This window comes from Pleurodeles waltl, chromosome 10 (genome assembly GCF_031143425.1).
Source record: "Pleurodeles waltl isolate 20211129_DDA chromosome 10, aPleWal1.hap1.20221129, whole genome shotgun sequence".
NCBI lineage: Eukaryota > Metazoa > Chordata > Amphibia > Caudata > Salamandridae > Pleurodeles > Pleurodeles waltl.
Window position 1 is genome coordinate 850,930,464 of NC_090449.1, and position 25,204 is coordinate 850,955,667.

The following is a 25,204-nucleotide window of genomic DNA, read 5'->3' on the forward strand; positions in this document are numbered from 1 at the left end:
AAAGGACTTTCAGTGCTGTAAGCAAAGTTCTACTTATTTTGCCATCAAAATACTATTTTCAGGCTTTCTTTAGTAATGTGATTAGATGGCACCCTAACACTGCTTCCTTAGATCATCCTATAAAACTACTAGCTCTATCAGTATGTGTGATAGTTTTGCAACCTGTGAATAATTGTCCAGTTTGAGAGCTGAAGCTATTGGATTGGTGTAAATTTAGGGATAGCGCAATGGCATGTGGTCTGCCCAAGAGTGTAAGATCTGGTATCTTAAGCATATTTTTTTGGTCTCAGTCTCAAACATCCATGTAACCTTAGACATAGCTCTGCTAAATACAGAGAGAATAATATCTGTGTGGCCTGTGGGATTGATGTCCTGTTTGATTGTGTAATCTGTAAAATCTGTGTAACTAAAAAAATAACTCTCCTATATGAATTCTGATAAATTCCTGACGGTTGACCCTATATAAAGATAGGCCCTATGGAATCTTTGTAATTGAAGGCTAGTTCTACTACCTGAGGACTGAACTTGCATGATTTGATGATTTGTGTTTTCTGATCGCTAGATAATTGTACTGTTTCCTGTGGGATGTGCATGTAGAATCATGGATCAGCTACACTGTCTAAGATGAAACACAACCTAATCTCAAAAATCAAAGCTCTAACATTAGCCAGTTCTTGGTCTGGGTATTTCAACCAATTTTAAACTTGAATTACTTCCCTGTATCTTTTATGATCAATTTGCCTTTTTAGGTTTGTACTTATGAATGCTTCCAAGCACCATTGTACATGCCTAGGTCTAATGGAGGTAATATTAACCATAATGCAAGTGTTAATACTGGCTTTCCAATCAGTCAAAATTAAAGCATTTTGCTTCTGAAACGGGTTTTTATTTACTCTTTTATTACTTTGCTGTCTATAGAAAAGTACTCATTCAAGTTAGGTAATAGCTTTCTCAAGGGCAACAATTTTATGGCATGTCTCTTTCACACATCCGTTAACAATCATTTGTTGCATGGTACTTTTTAGGTGGAATCTACCAGACAGGCCAGCTATCTTATAGCAAATGACATGTTGTGGATTTATCAAGAACACAGAGAGGCTAGCAGCCTGTCCTTTCCTTACCACTGGAAGGCTTTTCTGTCACTCTCATTTACCTGCTTCTTATTCAACGGCTTTACTTGTCACTCTTCCAGTTCTCCCTCCCCTGGAACATTTCCAGTTTATTTTTTTCAGTCTACTGCTCACTTTTAGGTAACTATTTTTTTCTTTTTATCTAACGCACTCCAAAAGAATACATGTGTATTCCAACTGTCTGCTTAGTGTGCATCTCCCACCCCCATACACTTAGTAGTGCTCTCTTTCTTCCATGTGCTTCTCCCTGGCCCCTTCAGTGATGTTCTCATCCTCATGTGATTTTCAATCCTGAATTGCTTTCTCGCTCTTTGCATTCCCCCACAGTTCAACGTTGCTCTCTTTGGCCGTGGTTTGCTGTTCTCCTCCCACGCTCCTTGTTGCTCTCTCTTCTGCATGTGTTTGCTCTTCTCCACACCCCACCCATGATGTCTGTGTTGCTTGCTCCCATCTGCGCCCCCACCTTTCCAGCTCAGTGTGGTGCTTCTGCCTCCGGTGTTGTTTCTGCCCCACACACTTTAAAAAATGCTTTAACCGTTTTTTCCTTTTCATCTCCCAATACAACTCAGATTGGTAAATAAAAAGAAAAAATGTGTGCACGTAATTTTGTGTGCACATGCACACGTGGTGCGAGTGCCTACAAAATGACAGCTTCAGCTGCATTATAAGCCTTTTTATTCATTTTTAGCAATGCTGCACCACATTGGAGGTGTTGTACAGCATCGTTAAAATAGATTGGCAAAGCCAATGGGTCAAACAGGCGAGACCTATTGGCTTTGCCATTGCTTATTATATCTGGAGTGCAATGTAAATACTGGCTAGGAAATATTTTCAAGGGACACATTCAAAGAAAATATGAAAATGTTACTAAACTTTCAACATATTATTCAAATATTTGGGACAATAAAAAATAGAGAACACTTCAAAGCAGCAAAAGAACCACCCCAGATTGCTATAAACATGAGATTATGTTTTAACTTTCTATCCATACATGAATATAGATTCCAAGAAGCCCCGTGTCGCCTTGATACATTTGTCAATCCTGGTTCGTAAATGTGCATTATGGGCGTTTCAATTTTATTTATCTGGGGGTTTTGTGGAGTTTTGCATTCCTCGGTGCCTCTGTTTTGGAGCTCTATGATGGAAGCAGTACAATTTGTTGTTGCTTAGTCTAATCCTGTTGCACAAATTACAGTCATATTTAAGGTTAAGGTGAAGATGGTTTGCAGAATTGTAGTCCTTAACCCCACGTGGCATTACAGGGTAAGAGGAATTAGACTTTGATTAGTGGAATCCTAACTTATAGAGTTCATTCTTGTGCTCTTAATTTGTAGTAAGATTTATTTTGGTGCTAAATACAGAATGACTTAGAAGCTATTGGATGAAGTTGCCTGGACTGGTGACACCTTGTCATAGGCAGAGTGGAAGACATTTGTTTAGGAAATCATCCTCAAGGGGGAGAATGTTACTACAGGCAGGGCCCTCAACGAGGAGTCATTTGTCGGTAGCTCCTTCTGGCCTTGGCCGTAGTACAATCAAGGACATAATTATTGATGCCCAGCTGGGATGGCGATTATTGTTGCACCTTTCAAAATGATACCACGGGGATCGGAATTTAAAAGTTGCAATAATTATCAAATATTGCAAGTTGTGCCTTTTAAAATGAGACATTACATGGTATCTAAGACACCTAATTCAGCATGTTTTGCCTTTTTTACCGGCCTTTTCCCCGAAAAATGTCGGCAGGTTTAACCTGACACACTTTATCAGAGGAAAACTCCGAGGGTGCATTTGAAATCAGGACCCAAGACTTTATAAGTAGTCCATTTCGGATGCCTCGTTTAGAGGCAGGGCTACAAGATTTTGTAAAGTAGTTTAGGTCATAGCAACGGAGAGGCTTGTTGGCTGTGCAGAGATTAGGATTGTGTTCTTTCTTTGAATGTGAGCCATTCGAGTGCCTCGAGGCTGGGTGGGATATAGATGTAATTCGTGATGCTATGTGTAAAATTCAGCAGTATTTTTCTGAACCCTTTGCAGTCTTCTGAGCTTATTATCATCATAAGGCTGGCGTTAAAAACCCCGCCCAGCAAAACGCAGCAATCCAAAACATCCCTTAGCTGAAAACATCACATCTATCATAGTGCAGGTAAATATCTTCTCCCAATTGTACTTATCATGTGCACCCATTGTACATGAAACTGTGACCTCATCTAAATGTCGCCTTACACCCCGAGAATGTTTAGAGCCCTGTGACCCAGAAGTAGACATCATGATATTCTCCCATGAGAAACAATTCAGTGCTCTGCAGTGCCATATTTTCCAGTGCTCTCCCAAGGTATATTTTTTAATGATCTACTGATTCATAAATCAAAGTGCTCCCTACAGATGCATCCATAAGTGCTCCCTTGACGTGTGAAGAGCACATTATGCCACCCTAGTGAGCATAATCCTGTGCTCTGCAAAAACACTTCACCCAATGCCACATGCTGTTGTTGGATTACGTGAGACTGTTGCTCTATGTGCATTGATGGCTGCATTTTTGTTAAAAGGGTAGTGGCGGTCAGAGTGCCGCACCTCCGTAACGTTACAGTTTGTATTAGGCAACAAAGTCAAAGAAGCGAGAAACTGGTGCCAAGTTGGTCGAGTGCCCCACTACCCGATGGGCACTGAAAGTTGTGTATGCAGATACACAATGAAGTTTAGGCAAGATTGACCAGGCACTCAGAGAAGTATAGTCCGGTTATATCAATGGGAAAAAGTTTCCCTAGGTAATGTGGATCCAGAAGCGGAGAAAAAAACACTGATTCCAAGTTGGTGTTGGTCAAAGTCTTTAATCCTTTAGACCGTGTTGGTCATAGATGAGTTTTTCATTTATGCAGAGAAACAGCCAACACGTGTTTCGTCACACAAGTGACTTTTTCAAGGCTGTAAAACAATAATCAATGCTAAGTGTCGTATATTGTTCAGTGTATATACAAGTCAGAAAAATAAATAAATTGGACTCGTGCTCCGCTAATGTTGAAATGTGTGAGCATGCACACACTAGTGAGAGGAAGGTGATTGGCATGGCAAACTGTGTACTCAAAGTGTGTCCTTTAACAATATCGAGGTGAGAGGGGAAAAAAAAGGGAAGACGTGAATGGGACACCCAAATGATCCAGTGGAAAATAGAAAACAGGAGGTACAGAAAAGTTACGTATTAGGTTATTATGCAAATATAACCCAGGCGATGTGTAGTAAAAATAACAACGCGAGTGTTGAGACAGAAAGAGACGTGACAACTAAGTGACTAAAACTGGTAGAAAGGAAAGAAGTCGTGTCAGGCGGTAGGTGGTGAAACCCACTAATAGTCCCTGTACTCCGTAACATACCTGGGCCAGTCCGGCCAGGGAGAGTACGAACGTGGTTGGTGTGTCGGTAGGTTTGGGAGAAAGAGCTGGATCAGCTAAGTCGAGTGTGGTTTCTCCAGTTGTCGAAGAAGGGAGGCGAGGAAGCCCTGATAAGCCTCCAAGGATTCCCTAGAAAATTAAGCAGTCTGAGGCGGAGTAGATGCAGAAGTTTAAAATATAACCATCATGCAGTAACCTTCAGGTTAGTAAAACTAAAAGCACCTGGGGGGGGGGGGGGGGAGAGAAAGGGAGACGGGGCCTGGTAAAGGGGTGTTGGAAGTAATAAAAGACTTATCCATGGGTCAGAAGTGATGTAAGTTTAATGAGGAAAAAGCAGAACGGCATATACCAAAACGTTCCAAAAGGGAGTAGGTCCCTTAGTGGTAAGGAACAAGTGTAAAATAACGGATATGAAGGGCGAGGAGCTGTAGCATGTGTTGGTTACAAATAAGGATGTCCGGAGACAAAATAAGATAAAAAAAAGGTATCGGAAAAAACAAACGAGCAAATTAAAATAAGCTCCGCCAGTAGAGTTAACCACCATGGGACCCGTGGTCAGTTAGGAGATTACGAGGGCACGAACACACCATTTTTAAATAAGCAACTTTGAATGCCAGGATTATCTAATATCACTATTTTCTGTCCTGCAGTAATACTGCAAATTCTACCCACTTTCAAGCTTTCTTTTAACTTTGTGCCCACACACCCCATGTTTTGCCCTGGCCTTTTAGAATTATGCTCATGTGATTGACTCTACATGGTCTCAGACTCTCCGCAATAGTACACTATGCCAACCTTCTATTAGGATTAGCAACTATGCATGTTGGGTTGTTTGGGAATTTAGATTGTGCGGCCTTTGTAAATTCCTTCCCCTGCCTAGACACTATGACCAGTGATTCCCTGACTTTTCTGACAGTGGTTTTCCTAAATTGAGCCCCTCTATATTACTCCAGTCCCTAAAAACATTTTCCCATTTTAGTCCCCTGTAGATTGCCTTAGTTTATTCAGCACATTACAAAGCCACTCTTCTGTTCTTGCCCCAAACGCATGCTACGTTTCATACTTTATCCATGACAAACTGCCTATTTGATTCTTAAACATGTTTTACATTTGTGTACACTTTTCGCAACACATGTATTAACTCTGTGATGCAAAGAAGCACATGGACTTCTGCTTGAAGGCAGGAGTGAAAGAGTCAAATTGAGCAGATTAGATTGCACAGATTTAGATGAGATTACGTAATTTTAAATTTGGAAAAATGATAAATTGGTCTGTTCAGACTGCTGATTTAAAAGGATGGATACATGTGACCAGCTGTTCTGCCTTCCTTCAGACCGAGAGGGAATGAAGTGAAAGGAATGCAAAGAATGCAGCACTCTTAGTGTGAGTAATGAATTTATTAAGGCACTTCCCAGTTACACAAATATAATAAGGTGAGCAACACAGATGCAACCCTTAAAATAATCACAACAGTGCAATAATAATGATAAAAGAAAATGCATATAATAATATATATACTTCCTGTATAAGTCTCCGCGAGAGATGTAGAGTAGTGAGAAAATATAATATAACCCCCTTGGGTTTTTGAGAGTTATATTTATCACATATTACATATACATACATAAAATGCAGACATGATTAATGATGTTAAAATAATCATAAGTCATTTATTGTGGCAATTATACATTGATTTACACCCACTGGGGATTAAATAGTAAATGAATACGCATAATAGTATCATGTAATTGAAATTCTGTTAAAGTCAAGTGTATGATAATGAAAAGAATTATTAGACTGTGAATATATGGGTATGATTGGAATATGATTAATCAATAGTTATTGAATACGTGTAAGGTATACATAAACTGTTTGATTAGGTCAAATCATGTTAATGTATTAAATTTAATTTGATGATTTAACATTTATATTAATATAAAGATCTGGAAACGTAGTTGTGAAACATGTGTTATAAACATGTTTAAAAAACATGTTTAAAGATGGCAGCCAAGATTAGGTATGCAGAAGGTAGCTTGTGAGGTCCATCATCTATGTTTATAGTTTTTTTGCATTCACGTATGTAAATTTAAAGAAATGAAGGTATGGACAAAATGAATACCCGTGAACAAGGGAACAACAATTTCCGAAACGCGTCGGGTGGATGTTTATTTTGTAACAAAGGAAATAAAATGGAGTATATCCCAAGACAATTGTGACCGAGACGGTTTTCCTTTATGTAAGGACGAAAGTCCTTGGATAAGAGGAACGGTTTTATTTATGTATGGGGTTCGTGACCCTGCCAAGGTCTGCCGTGTTTGGGCTCAGACAAAGCGATGTTTAGTGGATTCGAAATATATATATATATATATATATATATATATATATACATATATATATACATATATACATACATACACACACATATATATATATATATATATATATATATATATATATATGCACACACACATATATACATAGAAATATATATATATATATATATATGCCCTCATTCCGACCCTGGCGGTTTCAAACCGCCAGGGCCGGGGAACACGGAAGCACCGCCAACAGGCTGGCAGTGCTTCCAGGGCTATTCTGACTGCGGCGGTAAAGCCGTGTTCAGAAAAGGGGATCCGGCGGTTTCCCGCCGGATTTCCCCTGGCCCAGGGAATCCTCCATGGCGGCGCTGCTTGCAGCGCCGCCATGGGGATTCCGACCCCCTTCCTGCCAGCCTGTTCCTGGCGGTAAAACCCGCCAGGAACAGGATGGCGGGAACGGGTGTCGTGGGGCCCCTGGGGGCCCCTGCACTGCCCATGCCACTGGCAATTATCAATTATGTTTGTAGTGAACCCATTGTAGTTGTGTTTTTGGGAATGTTATTTTAGCAAATAGGCCTGCTGCTTGTACCCTTTAGCCTAGTTAAATTTCATTTTATTCCATTTTCCTCTAGCTTGCTGTTAGTTTACCTGGGAATGCATTTACATTTCTTAGCACAACATTCTTTCACTGTGAGCTTTGTTCAAGGCTGCAACAAGATAGGGTTGCCAGCACAAAGTTGTACATCTCATCTCCAGCATTTCATAGAACCATACGTATTTTTACATGGGAACACTTTTCTCAGAACACTAGATGTTTTATTATGAAACATCTCTCTGCCCCCTGTATGTTAGAGGGAGGTTCCAGCCAGATGAATGCCACAGCTGCTTGCTGAGACTGCCGGTTCCCTGGCCTATATGGGGAAGGTGTCTCAATAGACAATAGGCTTCTTCACTACTGCCATACTCAGGTGTGGGGGATGATGTCTTCCTGCGGGGGGGTGCTGAAGGGTGGATTAGGATTTATCCTGCTGTGCTCTAATGTAGAACATTAGTGGCGTAGATAGAAATTATACATCTTGCATAGTGACAGTATGGTAGGACTTTTCTTGTCACCATCCTGCTTTTAGTATTGTTTATCATCCTAATTATTGCAGTCCATGCCTTTGTATCCAGAACACAGCTGATTCAGTAAGACGTATTGACCCATTTTCTGCTTCGGTTTGCAAGTGTGAGACAAATGTAACTGGGAGAAAAGGATGAGTTCTGATCCGCCAGAATTTCCCTGGAAGATCACAATGTCATGCACCCTGCTGCCACAAATCACCCCTGCTCTTGGGCATAGGTGAGGCGCTGCTAGCTAGCCGGAAACAGTTGGCCCGATAGTTGTCACAAGGTGTGGGATCGAATTCAGTTCCCCACAATTCAGGTGATGCTCCCGCCCAAAATCCAACAACCTCAATCGTACAATGAGAGCCAATGCAACATGTTGTTTTTGCTAAAGAGGCCATGACCTCCAAAGAAAATACTTTTGGCTATGGGCCTAAGAGCCACAGGCAACTTCGATATCAGAAATAGATGCATTATTGACCTCTTCATGTGGAATATTGCATGAGGCATAGACTTCACTTTAAAAAAAACAAGCATATCAGCATCATAAGCAGTTATTTTAAACCAACTCAATGACCTATCACTTTTTTAACGTACTGCAGTGCCGCGCATCCCCCTCCATACCCTTACATAAGCATGTAAGGGCACTGAGGGATTTCCAATCCAGTGTATACCCCTTCATGCCCTTTAATAGGTATAAGAGCAGAAGGGTATCCACTCCAGTGCATACCACTCAGCGTCCTTACATACTTATGTAAGGGTGCCAAGAGGTATGCACTGCACCACAGTGGTTTAAACAGGGCTGGAAGAGGGAACAGTCCCTCTATGTTTAAAAATCACTGCAGATTAAACTTTAATCTGCAGTGATTTTTAAACATTGAGGGACTGCTCTCTCTTCCTGTCCTGTTTAAAACCATGACAGTGTTGATTTAATTTTGCAGGTGGAACATCGGAATAAATTGGTACTTCCATGTTACTTGAATAGCCCAGAATTACTAAATTGCTCTAATTCCACTGGTGGAATTAAAAATTCCTCCTAAAAAATCATATAGTAAAATATGTTAAGTAATAGCGATATTTACTACCATGAAAAGAATCCCACATATAAAACTTTTCTCAGATGCGCAACAAAAATCTAATTTGCTTGTATGCCTACATTTTTATCATGTAATGTACACTTTGTTAATGTTGGATACCATTGATATCCTTCATTAGACCCCATTCCCTGCTACAGTTGACTGCACATGGTTGCTTATGAGCAATTTAAACAACATTGACATGAACAGAGGCTTCCTGTTTGACCTTTTATGTCATTGGAAATCCTAGAGAATATTGTGCTTTTGGATTCTGAGTGAATGAAATCCAGAAAGTCTGAAATTTTAGAAAAAACTTAAACAATAAAGACATTACTTATAAGATAAAGTGCTGAAAAGAGATGTAAACCATTGTTTTTCACTTTTCTTGCAACAGAAATTTCAATTTACAAGAGGATGAACACTGTGCTCATGATTATTTGGAGGTGCGTGAAGGAAACAACACCGGTTTCCTGGTGGGGCGATTCTGTGGTGCTGCATTACCTGACAATATTACTTCAATTTTTGGACACATCTTGTGGATGAAATTTGTTTCTGATGGATCAATTAGTGGGTCTGGTTTCCAAGCCACATTCTCCCATAGTAAGTACATGCTATTTTAATTTCAACATATATAATTTGGCAATCAGTCAGTTTCTAAACTGAGGTACAGAGTGTGCATATTATTTTATTTAGATAGTTTTGTAGGTGTTGCCGGTGACATTAAATGCACTGCATCATTTGAGATGTTGTATACAGCAGGTTTCTTGCAACTCTCCCATTGCCTATCATTCAGCGCAGCTCTCTCTTGCAAGACATATTGTATACAACAAGGGCCCTTCAGCTTGCCCAAAGCATATCATTCACTAGCTTCCTTGTCGCTCTTATTTATGCCTTCTAACTGGCCATCGCATGATAGCTTCACTTCCTCTTCTTTCAGCTGGAGCATGGACCAAATACTGATTTCCTCAGCTTAATTGTTGTCCTTCCACTGGCTGCTCTGTTATTGAGGTCGTTTTTGCACCCTTGCCATTTGTAGTAAATCTGGCGCTAAAAAAGTATAAATATGGGCCAGAGTCTTTCAATCATAAACCAGGCTCTGATCCAAAGCCAGTATTTGTTATGTATTGGAAATTCTAGGGGCTGATTTAGATACTGGTGAATGGGTTATTCTGTCACAGCGGCAGTGGATATCTCATCTAGCGAAATCTAAATCCAATAGGATTTAATGGGATTTAGATTTTGGCAGATGCGATGTCCATCACCGTTGTGACGGAGTAACATCTCTGCAGATATCGAAATCCAGTGAGGGCTCCTCCCTTTGGGCGGAGGAGCGCCATTACCTGCCAGCAGCGGCAGCTGCAAAACCTGTACCAGAAAACAATCATACATTTTGTTTATGATCGTTTTCTGGTAAAGGGGGTGGGGCCACAGGGGTGATGAACAGTGAGGCACATCAGTCCCCCTCAGAGTGCATGCCTGTTTGACTGGCCTTCTCTATGTATTTTTATAGTACAATTCTTTGATTAAAAGTAATATCATATTAAATATTTCCAAATGAATCTGTCCTTGTTCTCTAAGACCGCTCTCTTCCCTTCTTCTCACGCCCCAGCAGGGCTTAATTTGTAAATAGAAAAGAGCTGGTGCCCAAAGCCTTCCACTTAAACATGCGGCTGCTGCAATTAAATGTGCGAACACGGGATACCGTGGCAGCGTAATCCTGAAGCCATCTCTGGCCTCTTTAATCCACTTAAAGTCACTCCCTGCCCCTTCAGCACACTCTTGCAACTTCTGCTTTTCTCCTTTTCCCCTTTGTGCCACTTCTTCGTTTTTCTCTTCCTCGGTCTTTCCCATATGTGTTTTTTGCTTGTAGTAAATGCTTGAGGAAGAGTCGGCCCTCAATAATAAGTGGCGGTGCTCCGCAACGAAAACAAGCACAAATTAGGCACTGCGCCCCTGCCTCCTGAAGCCCCTCTGCATTCAATATGTAATGTCCCTGTTTCTTTTATTACTATTCAAATTCCAATTATCTATTCAGAAATTCTTCTCCTATTTCTTCAAATTTAGCGAACTGGTCAATCAACTGATACATCATTTTTCTGTAAGACCCTATATCGAACATTTCCTTTAAGCACGTATCACACAGGTATATTCTGTGTTTTCTAGACCCACAAGGGATTCTTCCTACATTTGCTACAGCTAAAGAAGTTGCAAAACATATCATTATAAGAGTCATATTATATTACAGCGGTGCTATGGCGACAGTTAAAGGTTCTGTTATCCCTGCTTCTCTTGTTAATATACCCCATGCCTTTTTCAAGCATTGTGTTAGCTTCTTACAAACCCAGAGTATATGTACAATGTCCTAGTTAGGATTCCCATGTCTCCAGAAATTCAAAGAGTAAGTTTGTTTTGCCACCTGTAATTTAAGAGGGGACCAGTGCCATCCATATAGAACCTTAAAGTACTTTTACTTCAATCTTTCCTCCTTAAGTCATTTATTATGTCTATAAAGCAACTCATCCCAATCTTCCTCTGTTTATTCAACAGCTAACCTTGGCTACCACCATGTTTTCAAGTCTCTCAATGTGTTGATTGAGAATGTTTGGTTGATAAGTATCCCTTACAGTGCTGATCCCATTCTCTTATGAGGACCCCATGTTTGTATGTATTTTATTATTGCCAATTGAGGTAGTTCTGTTGGGATATGGCCCAGGGAGTGTGTCAGACAATGAAACAGTTGTCTGTATTTCCACCACTTGGTTTGCAATATATTAGCATTCTTTGTGTGGTTCTGCAAATGTCTTAAAATTACTCTCTTCTATCGAGTCATTCAATTTTTGAATGTCATTAACCTCCCACACTTCCAATACTAGAGTTTTACTCTCAATTAAAAAAGCACTATTTTGCCACAGGCATGTGCTGGCATGTGATCTGCTAGGTACACCTATCAATCCATGTGTTCTGTGCCAAGCATAGCATTCTGCCTGTATAATGGGGTTTGTTTGTTTACCAGTCTGCGCGTCTTTTTCAAATATTTGATTCAGGGTCCTTTAGCACAAAGCAAAGCTCTTTCTAAGTGTACTCATAGCAGTAGTTTGTCACATGCTGGCAACATGTATCTAAAGTGAGATGAGTAGTCAGGCTGTTTGACCGTTCCTTTTTCTCTTTTCTATCAGAATTGCTTTCTTCTTCAAAACACCAGTACAGTTTTATGATTCAAACACACCTGGCATAATCTCACCTTAGTGAATGTTACCTCCAACCTCAAACCAAGCCCCTATCAGAGCCTACAGACATTAATGAGGCCTCATCCCAATTCTACTCATGGGGCTCACACACTATTAATTTGACTGTTCCTTCTCCAGTTCAGTTTTCTCACCACCTCTTGCATTCAGTGCCATGATATAACAATGACTTTTGTGTTGCAAAATGACACTGTAAGCTTCTAGACCACTCATGGGATAAATCATACTCCTTGGAAGCCAAAATAGCCTTCCACACTTTTACATACATTTACCAGTGCCTTGTCCACTGAACTGGTATTACGTTTTAAATGAGCAAATTGGCTCAGCTGGCAATCAGCTTATAAAACTTCTCTTCATTGTTAAGCATTTTCCTAAACACATGCCTGCAATACAAAGTTTTTCCCTCTCATAAACTCTGCTCAGTGTTAGATCATTTTTTTTCAAGCAACAATCAGTTAAATTCAATCAGAATTTTCCCCATAACCTACTCTGGAGTCACTTCTTGACCTCCCCCTTTAAAGTGCATAATGGGGCCTCTTTCTCACTTTTGAGTTCACTCTTAAATTATGGACCAGATGTACTAAAATGCAATTTTGCATTTCCTAAATAGTGACTTCATAGAAATCGCTATTTATGAAATGCAAAATGCTATGTACAAAACCACCTTTTTCCTAATAGCGATTCCTGCTTTGTAGGAATCACTATTAGGGAATCGCAAATAAGAAATTTCATGTCATTTGAGACAGTGGGCCAGTTTTGCATTTCCCAAATAGAATTGCTATTCAGAAAATGCAAAACCAAGGATGGCTATGGGCAAAAAGCCCCCTTGGGGCACCCCAAAAATAGTGGTGCACATGTAGAGGACACATAAGCCGAAGGGGCATGTGTGTGCTTCACTGCACTTAAAAAAAACAGTTTGGGGTGCTTTTTTAAGAAATGCACATGGTTTACATCGACTTGAAGTCAATGGCAACTTTATTTCCGCCTAATTTACATTTAGGAAATGCTTTGTTTATCTGAATAGGAATCACAAATAGGTAATCCCTATTTGCGATTAAGTATCCAGGAGAAAGCAAGTTGTGATTTCTACAGGTTGGAAATCACAATTTGCAGTTCTTTAAAGGGCCTTGTACATCAGAAAAGCCCATTTTGAATTTTTTAACATCATGAAATAGCAATTTGGACCGCTAAGGAATGCAAAACATCTTTGTACATCTGGCCCTATTTCTGGTTTGCTTCTTGACCCATGCCCTCCTTCTGTTCCCGTCTTAGTATCTGAGATAATGTATCCTGTGATAAAGTTTAAACCTCTTCCTGTCAGTAGCAGTAAGGGATAGGAAAAAATAAATAATGACCCCCATGCCATGGGAGAAAACTCCCAGGGTGTGAGAGTCATTTTTTTTTTTTTTTCACAAAGTCCAACTTTGGGGGCTTATTTCTCAAGAAGAAGAAACTTTTGAAGAGCTTGACAGCTGGCCTGCATTCCTGGTGGCACTGTCTGTCAAACTTATCCTACATTGACAGTAATTGCCACAACTATGTCTCCTTTCACCGTAGAGAAATGTCTGAGTGGCATGTGGATATCTCCAAATTTGGTACATGTAATCCATCGCTCTGACAGACATTATACTACTGAAAAAGAAGTTAACCACACATTTAGCTACTTGCTTAACAGAAGTACTTGTATATGGAGTTTCTACCTGTTAACTGAAATGTTAATTTAAAAGCAATTTAATCTAGCATAACGTTACAGTAAGAATGCACCCTCTGCAAATATCACTAAATGTTTTTCCAGTGCAATGGTGAATTTTGGTGTCACCACAAATACAGCGGGTTGGCTTGCCAACTACCTATCAGAGAAAAGAGGGCTCTGTCTAAAGCAATAGGGGTTATGTACTCATGTAGAAAATAGCTAACAGTTCCCCCTGAATATATCAGCACAGCACAGTATCCTAATTCTGCATTTTGTATTGTGTGAATTTAAGGAGTTCATCATGATATAGCACTTTTTTCTACAAATAAAATGACCACAAAATACTTACAATCAGATTATGTACTATCTTTTGATATCTACTAAAGACATGCATTAACTCACTTTCTTTGTTTCAGTGTACGGAAATAATTTTGTGGGGACCAATGGACAAATTGCCTCTCCACTATGGCCAAGAAACTATCCACATAATGTCAATTATATGTGGACAGTCACTGTTGAGTCATCTCAAGTTGTTGAAGTCAGGATATTGGAGATGGATATTGAAGATTATAGCAGCTGCTCCTTTGACAAGCTACGGGTATGTTCCTCTGCCTGAGATTTCATTATGTGGGTCATTATAAAAAGACAATATTTATATAATATGGGCGAGTATTACTTTAAAATACTTTTTGCTCACTTTGGAAGCTCACTGGGAAAAAGGAAGACAAGGTACGCTTGTTGGAGTGAAATTAGGCTGCCAGGGCAGATTTTCTCCCCCCTCCGGGTTCAACGACAACCAGCGCACAGGTGAGACACCATCACCAATCTCTTCTGTAGAGGTCGACTGAATCTTTGCACTTGGCAAAGAGTGTAGTAGACTGAATCATTCAATCACTAATCAATAACAGTATACCATAAGCAACTTAATTCCAAATCAAACTCCAAACTCAATAAAGTTTCAAAGCTTTATTACAATCCCAAAATCAATGTCACATATATAGTGCGCAAAACTAAATTATAAGGATACATGAAATCGATAAGCTGAACAAAACGTCTGAAAAGATTTAGCCTACTAAAAATAAACACTGTTAAACACTCCAAAAGAATAATGTATATTAGCAACAACACAATATGCACATTATTGTTAGAATTCAAAGCAGATGATGGTGACATCATTAAATCATCAAAATACAGTTTAACATAAAATTTTAGATCTTCGATTTCAGAGCTTGGCCATTGCTATCACTAACACGAATTTGGACTTGCATGTGTGGGAATGGGCTAACGCATGCAGGCAAAACCAAAAATAAAGGAAAGTCAAAAGTAATTTGGAAAAACATCTATCTAGGACAACTGACTACAAAAATACTCTGGTGTAAGTACTTATCTAAAAGGAAACAAGAAACCACATTTAGTTATACCTCTCCTCATGGGACAGCAGACAACGATGATTCCTCAGACAGGATGATCACCTTCTCCCAGCGTCAGTTGACAGCAGCATCAGGACAGTGCAGAACACTGCACATAGGACAGATCAGCAGTTCAGAATTAGTAAGCCTTAACAGAATAGGGCAATTAAGACTATGATGAGAAAACTCAATTGGGGACTTAAAGAATAGGGTGTGACAGCAGATTTAAATAGGGTTCTGGACAGCTTCAAGGCAGGAGAAGACTAACTCCAAATTTCAAAGTCTCTCACTAATTAAAATAACCATAGTCCTCTCGATTGATCCTTCGGGTGAGTGCACTTCAGACGTCAGTTTCAGCATTCAATGACTACAGATGGTTCCTTCAAATTTGCAACTTTTCCAAATCTTCTCAGCAAAAGTGCATTGTCATCGAATGATTTCACACATTTCTAACAAATTATTACATTCTCTAGTTATTTGCTACTTAAAACCCCTTCTCACAACACACAATGAACTAATCTTATATATTTCACATGAGAACTACAAACAGCTAGAACAAATAATGCTACATTGCATTGTATCTCTAAAACATGTTTCTTGCCTTAAATACAATAGGACATTCAACATTCACATTAACAGCCTAGGAAAGAATTCAGGTCAGAAGGGACAGAATAAACAAATTATTTTCCATTACTGCTGCAAAATGACTTTTTTTGGACTAGTCAAGCTAAGAAACCTTTACACAAATCAATACATTTAATACATTAATAAACCTATTGCACACCTCATTTATAATATGTTAAAACTAATTTAAACATGCACTTATTTTTGCACACATATAACTTGCATTAATAAAATTAATGAATTCAATAAAAATATGATTAATTCATTAATTTAATACTTTTAATAACACTTTTAATATTAATTCACATTAGTATTTCATTTAATATAAAAGCAAAATTCCCATGTTAAAATGTGGTGCACAATATGAATGGTGGCCACATGGTTCATCATTATTCAAATGTGCACATTTTACAACTGTTGTTTTTTCTGTAAGGCTTTTAAATATAGGTTAAATAGTCAGCATATGCTAACTTCTATGTTACTAATATATTAGTAAACTTTGATCTCTCTCACCTTTGAAGTAATCGTTTAACCACAGACAAACAACAGTGTGACTACAACTGGTGCATTTGTCAGTTCTAGTAATTCATATAGACCCTACAGACTACTAGTAGTGGCAGATTACAATTTTCTGGATGATTTGGATAGTATTAGCAATTGTCCAGTCAGAAAAATGATGGAACTTTATCAACCTATCTCTGTACTAAATTAATATAATTCAATCTCCCTTTTATTTAATTTAATTTCTTGAGCCATGCATGATGAGACTAAGGGCCGTATTATCCCCATGGTGATGATCAGGACCACTGCTGCTGTGGCAGTCCAACCGCCACATTAGGATGCTGGAGGTCGGACCACCAGGGTTCCGCCATCTCTGCTGGGATCTATGAGCAAGACAGAGTGATGGTGGTAGAGATCGTAATCCGCCAGCACAGCGTGCAGTGCTGCCCTGTGGATTACGACCTTGTTCTCCGCCAGACTTTTCATGGCGGTGAAACTGCCCTGAATGGGCTGGCAGAGAACAGGTGCAAGGGCCACAGGAGGGCCCCTGCACTGCCCAGGCACTTGGCATGGGCAGTGCAGGGGCCCCGCAGCCCAGCACCCTTGCAATGTTCACTGGCAGACAGTGATCATTGTGAGGGTGCTGGTGCACCCTGTGGGCTACAGCATTTCCACCAGATCAGTTATGAGCCAGAGACAATGCTGTAGCCTGTTTCCTGCTAGGCTAGCGGGCAGAACCTAGTTTTCTGCCGATTGGCCTAGCGGGAAGCTCCTAATAGGTCCATGAGGTGGTCTCCACAAAGGCAGCGGCCACCCTGTCAGGAGTTTGACGGATGGGCTTTCCTGTCCGTCATATTCATAATCGGGCCCTAAATCTGCTCACCTATTCACATTAAAAAATTAGGACATCTCTCTTTACATTAATGTTTAAGAACTGATACACTACATATTTATTGTAAAATAAGTTTTATTGAAATAGCACATTGTATTGTACACTAAAATTTCCACAATCTCTACTTCTCCGCTATTTCTCTCTCTATGCTAGAATTAACATTTCTACATTTAAAACTGCCTATGGTATGTTTTTGATTTTTCATATCTCAGTTCTGAAACTCATTACTCTAACTCAACCCTGCCTTACCTGAATGGTAATTTCTTGGGGAATTGCCTCCTGATTGTACCACAGCTAACAGTGGTGAGACAGAGTTTCTCTGACAATTGTCCTAACCAGTGTGTTTATTAAGCTGGTAAGAGAACCCCTTTCCCAAATTGATACCCACCGCTCTGACAGCCACCATCAGATCTGTACTGCAGTGGAACACACCCTTTAGTCTCTGTAATGGTATAAAAGCACTGTTGAACATCCTTTGAAAAATACTATAAACTCCTTTAGATCTAATTGTCCTCTTGGCAGGGCAGGGGTCTATTTTGAAGATATCATTGTAACTGTCTATTTCTTCACATCATAACAGGTAATGAAGCATACACCCCAACTGCACAGTGGGAAACTACTTCTGTCCTCTCTTAGAGCTTTCCTCTGCTTCTTATTATCCACTGAACACCACTTATTTCAAGAAATCAGTAGGTAGGACCAAAGAGGAATACTTTTCATTGTGTGTATGCCAAAACTGCAATACACATACAATGCACCACCATTTTCCTTCTGGTGTTCGCCTAGGTGCTCCTCAGATACAGTGGCTGTCTATAATCCTTTGCAACTTTAACTTGATTTTAAAGGCTAATTTTCCTTCACATGATTGGTTCCACGTGACTTGTTTTCTTCTTATGAGTCATTTTTGTCAGTCTACTTTTTTATCCTTCCTTCCTTTTATCTTCCTTGCCATAGTTTCCAGACTTCAATAAGCTTTTTGCTACAAGTTCCTGATTTGGCACAGGTGCTTCTTAGGACTCACTCTAACCACTCGCACTCTCTGCTTATGCAGCCTCTCGTGCTGCTGAGAGCAAACTCACCAACTCAGAGTTGACACTCTGTTGGACTTGTGGACCATGGCCGATACTTTGGGAAGTAGCAGCCATGGTCCAGAAGTCCTACAGAAATTTCCTGCTATTCTTTGTGTGAACTCTTGTCAACAGCCCCTGTCCTGTTCTGGATCTTGCATTGCTGAGTAGATGCCTCTGTTTCTCCTGCAAAGTTGCTAACAATTTGTATTTCTTTTTCAGTTAAGCAAAACATGTAATGCAGGTACTTTGGGCTGGAGTTCACTGAAAGAGTTCTTAAGTTTATTCTACTGTGAATTTTTGACACAGCAGGTATCTATATTCCAGCACACAATACTCGTTTTTTAGACTACTAGCCCAACAAAAGATCCACAGTACCTTTCAGACTTTATGTTGTATGGCCTACAACATCTGAATGCTCAATCCAATTAATCCTGTGAGGTACTGATGGCTGTTGGGTCAGAAGGGGTTGGTTTAATCACTGATGTTTCACTGCAAGAAAGGTAACTGTTTGGGTTTGCATCATTGTTCTACTCTTCGCTCCATGAGGTGACTCTCTACAGTAAACTATTGTGAAGGATGTGCTCTGCATGGTTATATATAGTATAGCCTTAGTAATTTTCTTGTTTTATGTGGCATCTCAGTCGATTATTAGAGCACATCTCCAGTGCCAGGCTGAGGAACAGTCCAGCTGGATTCACTATTAGGTGCTGCATTGGTTCATCTATCCAAGTTATTTTGTTAGAAATAAGGGTAATTGATTACAGATATATGGATGTTTAATCAGAACACAGGAGTGGAAGAGCATTTACAAGATACATACATCTATATGAAGTTCTAGGGTTGCCATGTCATACTCATATGTGTAGACATAATCACAAATCGGTGTTTCTAACTAGAGGTTTTCCTATAAAGTTAAGTGTGGCCCTGAAAGAATCGTCAGGCAACATCTGCAGTGAAACAATGCATTTGCACAGAGTAAGAGCACACCCTTTCAATTCCTCTTTCATTTGTGGAAATGCCACAAAAAAATGGCTCTTTGTGGCATTGATTAATTAGGGTGTTACCTTTATATAAACAAGCATAACTGTCCTGTAGCCATTGAACTGCTAACGCGTCCCTTTATGATAATTTTATTTCACATCAGGACTCGTTTTAGGCCAATTAATCTTTTGACCCAGTGGAGAGACACCTTAGGACGAGATAGCTAATCAATATGTCAATAAATACATCAATAATATCATCAATATTTATCACAACAATGCATTTCACTTTAGTCAAAGTCATTAATCGTTTCAAGACACTACCATGACCTTTCAACCATGAATAACCACACTTTGTTTAGTAGAAATTTATTAATTTTATTCCCTAATAATTACAGTCTAATAGCAAATGTGTTAATCTCAACACCAAGAAACATATTAGCATAGTCACGATATGGCAACTTTGGTAAGCTTTCATTAAGGCGAGAATCACAAACATCAGAACGTAACACGCCGTGAACATAGATCAATTTAGCAGAGTGTCAATAACACGTCAGTTCAACAAATCATAGTTTTGGTCGTTTGTCTATTTGCGTTGGTTTTCATGAACACCTGTCCTAACCACTGATTAGCATGTTGGGCTTCATGCAAAACAACTTAGAACACTAATTTGGAAAACATCTATCTAAGGTCTCTGTCAAAAGTAAGCAGTTGGTACCTAGAAAGGAAAAGCAAACAGACAAATTACAATTGCATTGTCATAATTACCCTCCAAGGATTAGGTCAGCACACAGAATCAGTCTTCGTCTTCAGGACATCGGTTAGATCGCCATCAGTCAGAACTCAGCTCTGGTGCAAAAGGGCACTTCCCTCATAAGGAGGTAAAGTGTAAATGGGCAATTCTAAGGGCGAGGATGGTTTTAGATAAAGCAACGAGTCACCAAACGGAGTGACAGAGTTTCTGGACAAAATCAATAGCATTCCATAACCCACCTAAATGACTCCCGGTGACATGGGTTTTTATCCCTTTTCCATTGTACATTCCCCCAAAATTCTACTGGTCGTTTGTTATACCCCACTATCTTTAACCTATCAAATTAAGCGTTAGGTAATCCTAATCTTCACCCCATATTGTTTTACAAGTTTTTGATTGGTCTTTGTAATTGACGTCTTCAGAAGTGGCACGTCCGGTATGAGTTCATCCTTCTGTAATTCTTTGCACATCTTTTGGTCAGCCGTTCCATTGTCTTCACCGGTTTAAACGACCTTGTACATTACATTAATCTACACTGTTTCAATTCAATTTTAACATTTAGGGGGTGATTCCAACATTGGCGGGCTGACTTTCCCGCTGGGCTGGCGGGCGACCGCCTAAAGGCCGCCCGCCCAGCGGGAAAGCACCAGCAACGAGGAAGCCGGCTCCGAATGGAGCCGGCGGAGTTGCTGGTGTGCGACGGGTGCAGTTGCACCCGTCGCAATTTTCAGTGTCTGCTAGGCAGACACTGAAAATCAATGTGGGGCCCTGTTAGGGGGCCCCTGGAGTGCCCATGCCACTGGCATGGGCACTGCAGGGGCCCCCAGGGGCCCCACGACACCCGTTCCCGCCAGCCTGGTTCTGGCGGTGAAAACCGCCAGAACCAGGCTGGCGGGAAGGGGGTCGGAATCCCCATGGCGGCGCTAGAACGGATCTAACATGGTTACATTCATCTTCCAAGTGGAAAGAAAAAAGAACAAGCAGGGTCATGTCCCCTGTGAGTTAGCACACTGAAAAATAGGAAAATTCATTTAATATGAGAGCCAGGCAGCTAAGCTCCAGCTCATGCTAACTTAAGGCCTATGAGGTTTTCAATACAGATTTAATAACGCAAATGTTAGTATAAATTCATTTTGAACGTAACATAAACATTTTGTTCATCATTATTAGTTTGCGTATACATTGATGGCCACTCTCCGTGGTCACAATTCAAGTACATGTCTAAGCAAAATTACTATTATTATAGTTTCTATGCAGTAGTATCACACCTTAATTCATGAACACTTCATATTAATATAGATTATATAAGCTACACTCTCTCAGTCCCTCCTCTGATGATGTTCGTCATCACACAAACCTTTCCTTTTGACCTTTCACTTTTAATTTTTCACCTTGCGCATAATGTGCATTTCAAGATCTTGTCCCTGTGTGAACTTTCCCAAATTTCTTTGAACATTTTCTCCCTTTCACTTTCTTCATTTTTTCTGGTTCTCTTTGTCCAATTTCTCTTAATGTTATCATTAATTTTGCATGGTCCCCATAATCCTAATAGACAGGCCATAACAATTAATAGACCCCCTAATATTTTTGGAAGTACCCCATTCCAAATATTGCTAAACCAGCTCCCTACTCTGGCAATTCCCTTTCCAAATTTCTCCCACACTCCAGGTTCCTTCAAATCCTTCAAATCTGCATCTCTAGTTAGGTTAGTAAGCATATCTCTAATCTTTTAACTATTGTCAGGTATATATGAGCAACAATGACGCTCGTTGAGCATCTTGCAGACCCCCCTACTCTTTGCTAAAAGAATGTCTAAAGCAAGCCGATTTTGAAGAGTCATAGCTCTTTCCGCAGCAAGTTCAGTATCCGTCAGGAGTAATGCCCCTGTAAAATTTGTCAGCATGTTATCCACAATAGTAGACAACTTTTGAATCTTTATGGAGTTTAAAATAACCCCTACTGAAGGAATTATGGCTCCAAATATGTCTCCAACGACAGCAGCCGCTGTCTCTTGTTTTTGTCTAGCATGTTGTAATTCAGACGTTTTAGGTGTCTGCTTTAAGTCATCAATCTGGTAAATCTTTGGGAAAAATATTCCCAAATAACATGTCCCATACCATCCCTTAGGGAGACGGTAATAAGCATTGAGTCCACAGATGTAATAGATCCCAGGGATCGCTGGATCCTGTCCATTTAACATGAATGTCCATTTACTTTGAAACAAAAACACATGTCTGCATTCACTCGTTCCCACAAATAAAGTGTCATGCTCGGATTTTGGCCTATATATACACAAAGCCTTCCTACATGTAGTGCATCTATAGTGAGTTTGCCTTGCGTCTTTATTGCTGTGTAAGCATAATCATTTGCGTAGGTGCATTTTTCTAACCCTTTTTCTAATCTTTCCTTCAATGCTTTGCGTTTATCATCAGTGTGATCTAAGAAGCTTTTCTCTACAGGTGTCAATAAGCAAGTCAGGTTGTTGCGGTGTGCATAAGCTGTCCCAAAAGTAAGCGTTGGTTCAAAGAAACCTCTCACAAATTTTATACTATGCTCCTTAGCTAGCTTGTTCAGAAACTCAATCACAGGTACAAAGGAAAACACCACATCTAAATTTGAATAAAAATATTGCACATGCTCTTGATCATAGAATCTTGTTAATAGCAAGCTACAACTTACCCCGTAGGTTAGTGGAAGGCTATGGTAAGTGACCCCTTCTTGTAGTGATGAAGGAATCTTTGTACACACATAACAGTTTTTCGCATCCATTGTCTCAACGCACTCATTCAGCAAGCGATAGAAGACATTACTAGAAAGTTCACTCTTTGAGTTAGTTCCCTCATGCAAGTGTTTTGCATCCTGCTCAAACCTTTCCCACAATGGTAATGTTGTAGTTTCAGGTTTTGAAGCATTAGTCACTTTCTTATCCAGCCACGGCATTCCCACAATCACTCCCACAATTATTATTGCACACACAATACCTATTATAAGACTCAACCACCCCCACACTTTACCCTTTTTGTTACTATCTCTATTATGAGCCATGTCTGTAAAGAATCAGATAGCAGAACAACATTCAACTTGAGGGCGATATAGAACATTTTCTTTTTTTTTTTTTCTTTTGATGCAATAAGTCTCTTTCTCTGTGCGTGTAATTACAGCGTTTCACTCACTCCAGGACCCCTTTTGTCAAATCAGGTTAGCAGCTTGTCATAATCGAGTTCTTAAAGTCAAATCAGGTTATCAGTGTCTCATCCGGTAATTTATAAGTCTCTTTTCATAGGTTTTCAGTTTTCGTTTTAACAAAGTCTCTTTCTTTGAGTTACTTCAGGTACCGTAGTATTGGCCTGGTACGTCTCGATCAAAACAGAACTCTAAGAATTCTTGTTGCCATTCAGATGTTGTTGCAAACGCCCACTCAGGACCTGCGTACCTTCTATTTGCGGATCTCTTTCTTTTCAATCTGCGTTCACCTTGCAATTCTCCTTCACTCAGATCCTCTACTCGGTATGTATCAGTTTCCTCTGTTATTGTTTCACCTGGTACGCTCCTTTCTCTTGCAGCCTGTTTCTCTGGCCAGTTATCTCCCTTATGCGTCTTCTTTCTGCCTGTTCATTCAGGACGCTGAACAGCACCCTCCTCTTGTACTATGGTGTTTTCTCATCATGGACCTGCAACTGGCTCAGGGGATGCCGGAGTACTTTGGTATCTTTCTATTATTTCTCCTGCTTCTTCTTCTGGATCTGTAACGGGTTCAAGTTCTAACCCGTATCTGTCTACTTCTGGGAGAACCTCTCCTTGATTTAGTTCTCCTGCTGCCTCTACTGAGGTAGGCACACTGTCACCTCTCTCGAACTCGTTCACTGTTTGAGGGACTAGGCTGTTCTCAGTGGGCTCTCCTACAGTCTCAGTTCCTTCTTGGCTGTTTTCTGGCCCTGAGACTTCCCTCTCTGGGACTGTTGTGCCGGAAACTTCAAGTTCCCCATCAGTTGGACAAGTTACCTTCTTTGTGTGACTGGCATGTATCCAGTTTGGAACGCCTGCACATTTCACAGCAGTGGTTGTTGTCAAGATTACTTGAAATGGCCCCTTCCATCGTGGCTCCAAACACGACTTTCTCACGTGCACTGACAACCACCCAGTCACCGGCTTGTAGGGTGTGACCTGGATCACCGATCGGTGGCAATGTGTTAGCGTCTACCTGGTGAGAGAAAGAGCGAATCACATCAGCCAAGCCTTTGCAGTAGTCCAACACCATATCATCTGTGATATTCACTAGAGCATTTGCAGGTACTACGGGTAACCTCATAGCTCTACCCATAAGGATCTCGTGGGGTGATAGTCCTGTCTTCTTATCAGGGGTGTTCCTCATTGACATCAGTACTAAGGGCAATGCATCTGGCCATTTCATATTGGTAGCTGTGCACATCTTCGCCATTCTCGATTTCAAAGTACCATTAATTTGCTCTACTAGTCCTGATGCTTCAGGGCGGTAGCTACAATGCAACTTCTGTTCAATATCTAATGCAGCACACAAGAGTTTAATCACCTCATTGTCAAAGTGTCGTCCCCTATCTGATGCTATAGAGACCGGAAACCCGAACCTAGGTACCAATTCCCTAAGCAGCAGCTTTGCAACTGTGAGACTGTCATTTCTACGTGTGGGGTAAGCTTCGATCCAATGGCTGAAAACACACACAATCACCAACACGTATTTCAATCCTCCACAAACAGGCATCTCAATGAAATCCATTTGCATTTTGCTAAATGGACCACCAGCTCTCCCAATGTGGCTTAGTGTTACCACAGTCCCTTTTCCAGCATTCATCTGTTGACAGATGATGCACCTGTGACAAGTAACTTCTGCGGCATGTCTGAATTTTGGGTTAAACCAATCAATTTTGAATGACCTGATCATTGCATCTCTCCCAAGATGTGCCTGTCCATGGTAGAGTCTTGCAAACTGTGATAGAAGACTGTTTGGCAAGACTAATTTCCCCTCCTCTGAGACCCACAAGT

The 25,204-nt window shown here is 40.3% G+C and overlaps 1 protein-coding gene across 1 annotated transcript in view; it reads left to right on the plus strand.

The window, feature by feature from the left end:
- CUBN (cubilin) overlaps window positions 1–25,204 on the plus strand; it is a 1,111,275-nt gene that overhangs the window by 606,678 nt on the left and 479,393 nt on the right. The window contains exons 37-38 of the mRNA XM_069211549.1: window positions 9,412–9,617; window positions 14,372–14,553. Coding sequence (XP_069067650.1) covers window positions 9,412–9,617; window positions 14,372–14,553 — 388 coding nt within the window. The remainder of the gene's footprint in view (window positions 1–9,411; window positions 9,618–14,371; window positions 14,554–25,204) is intronic.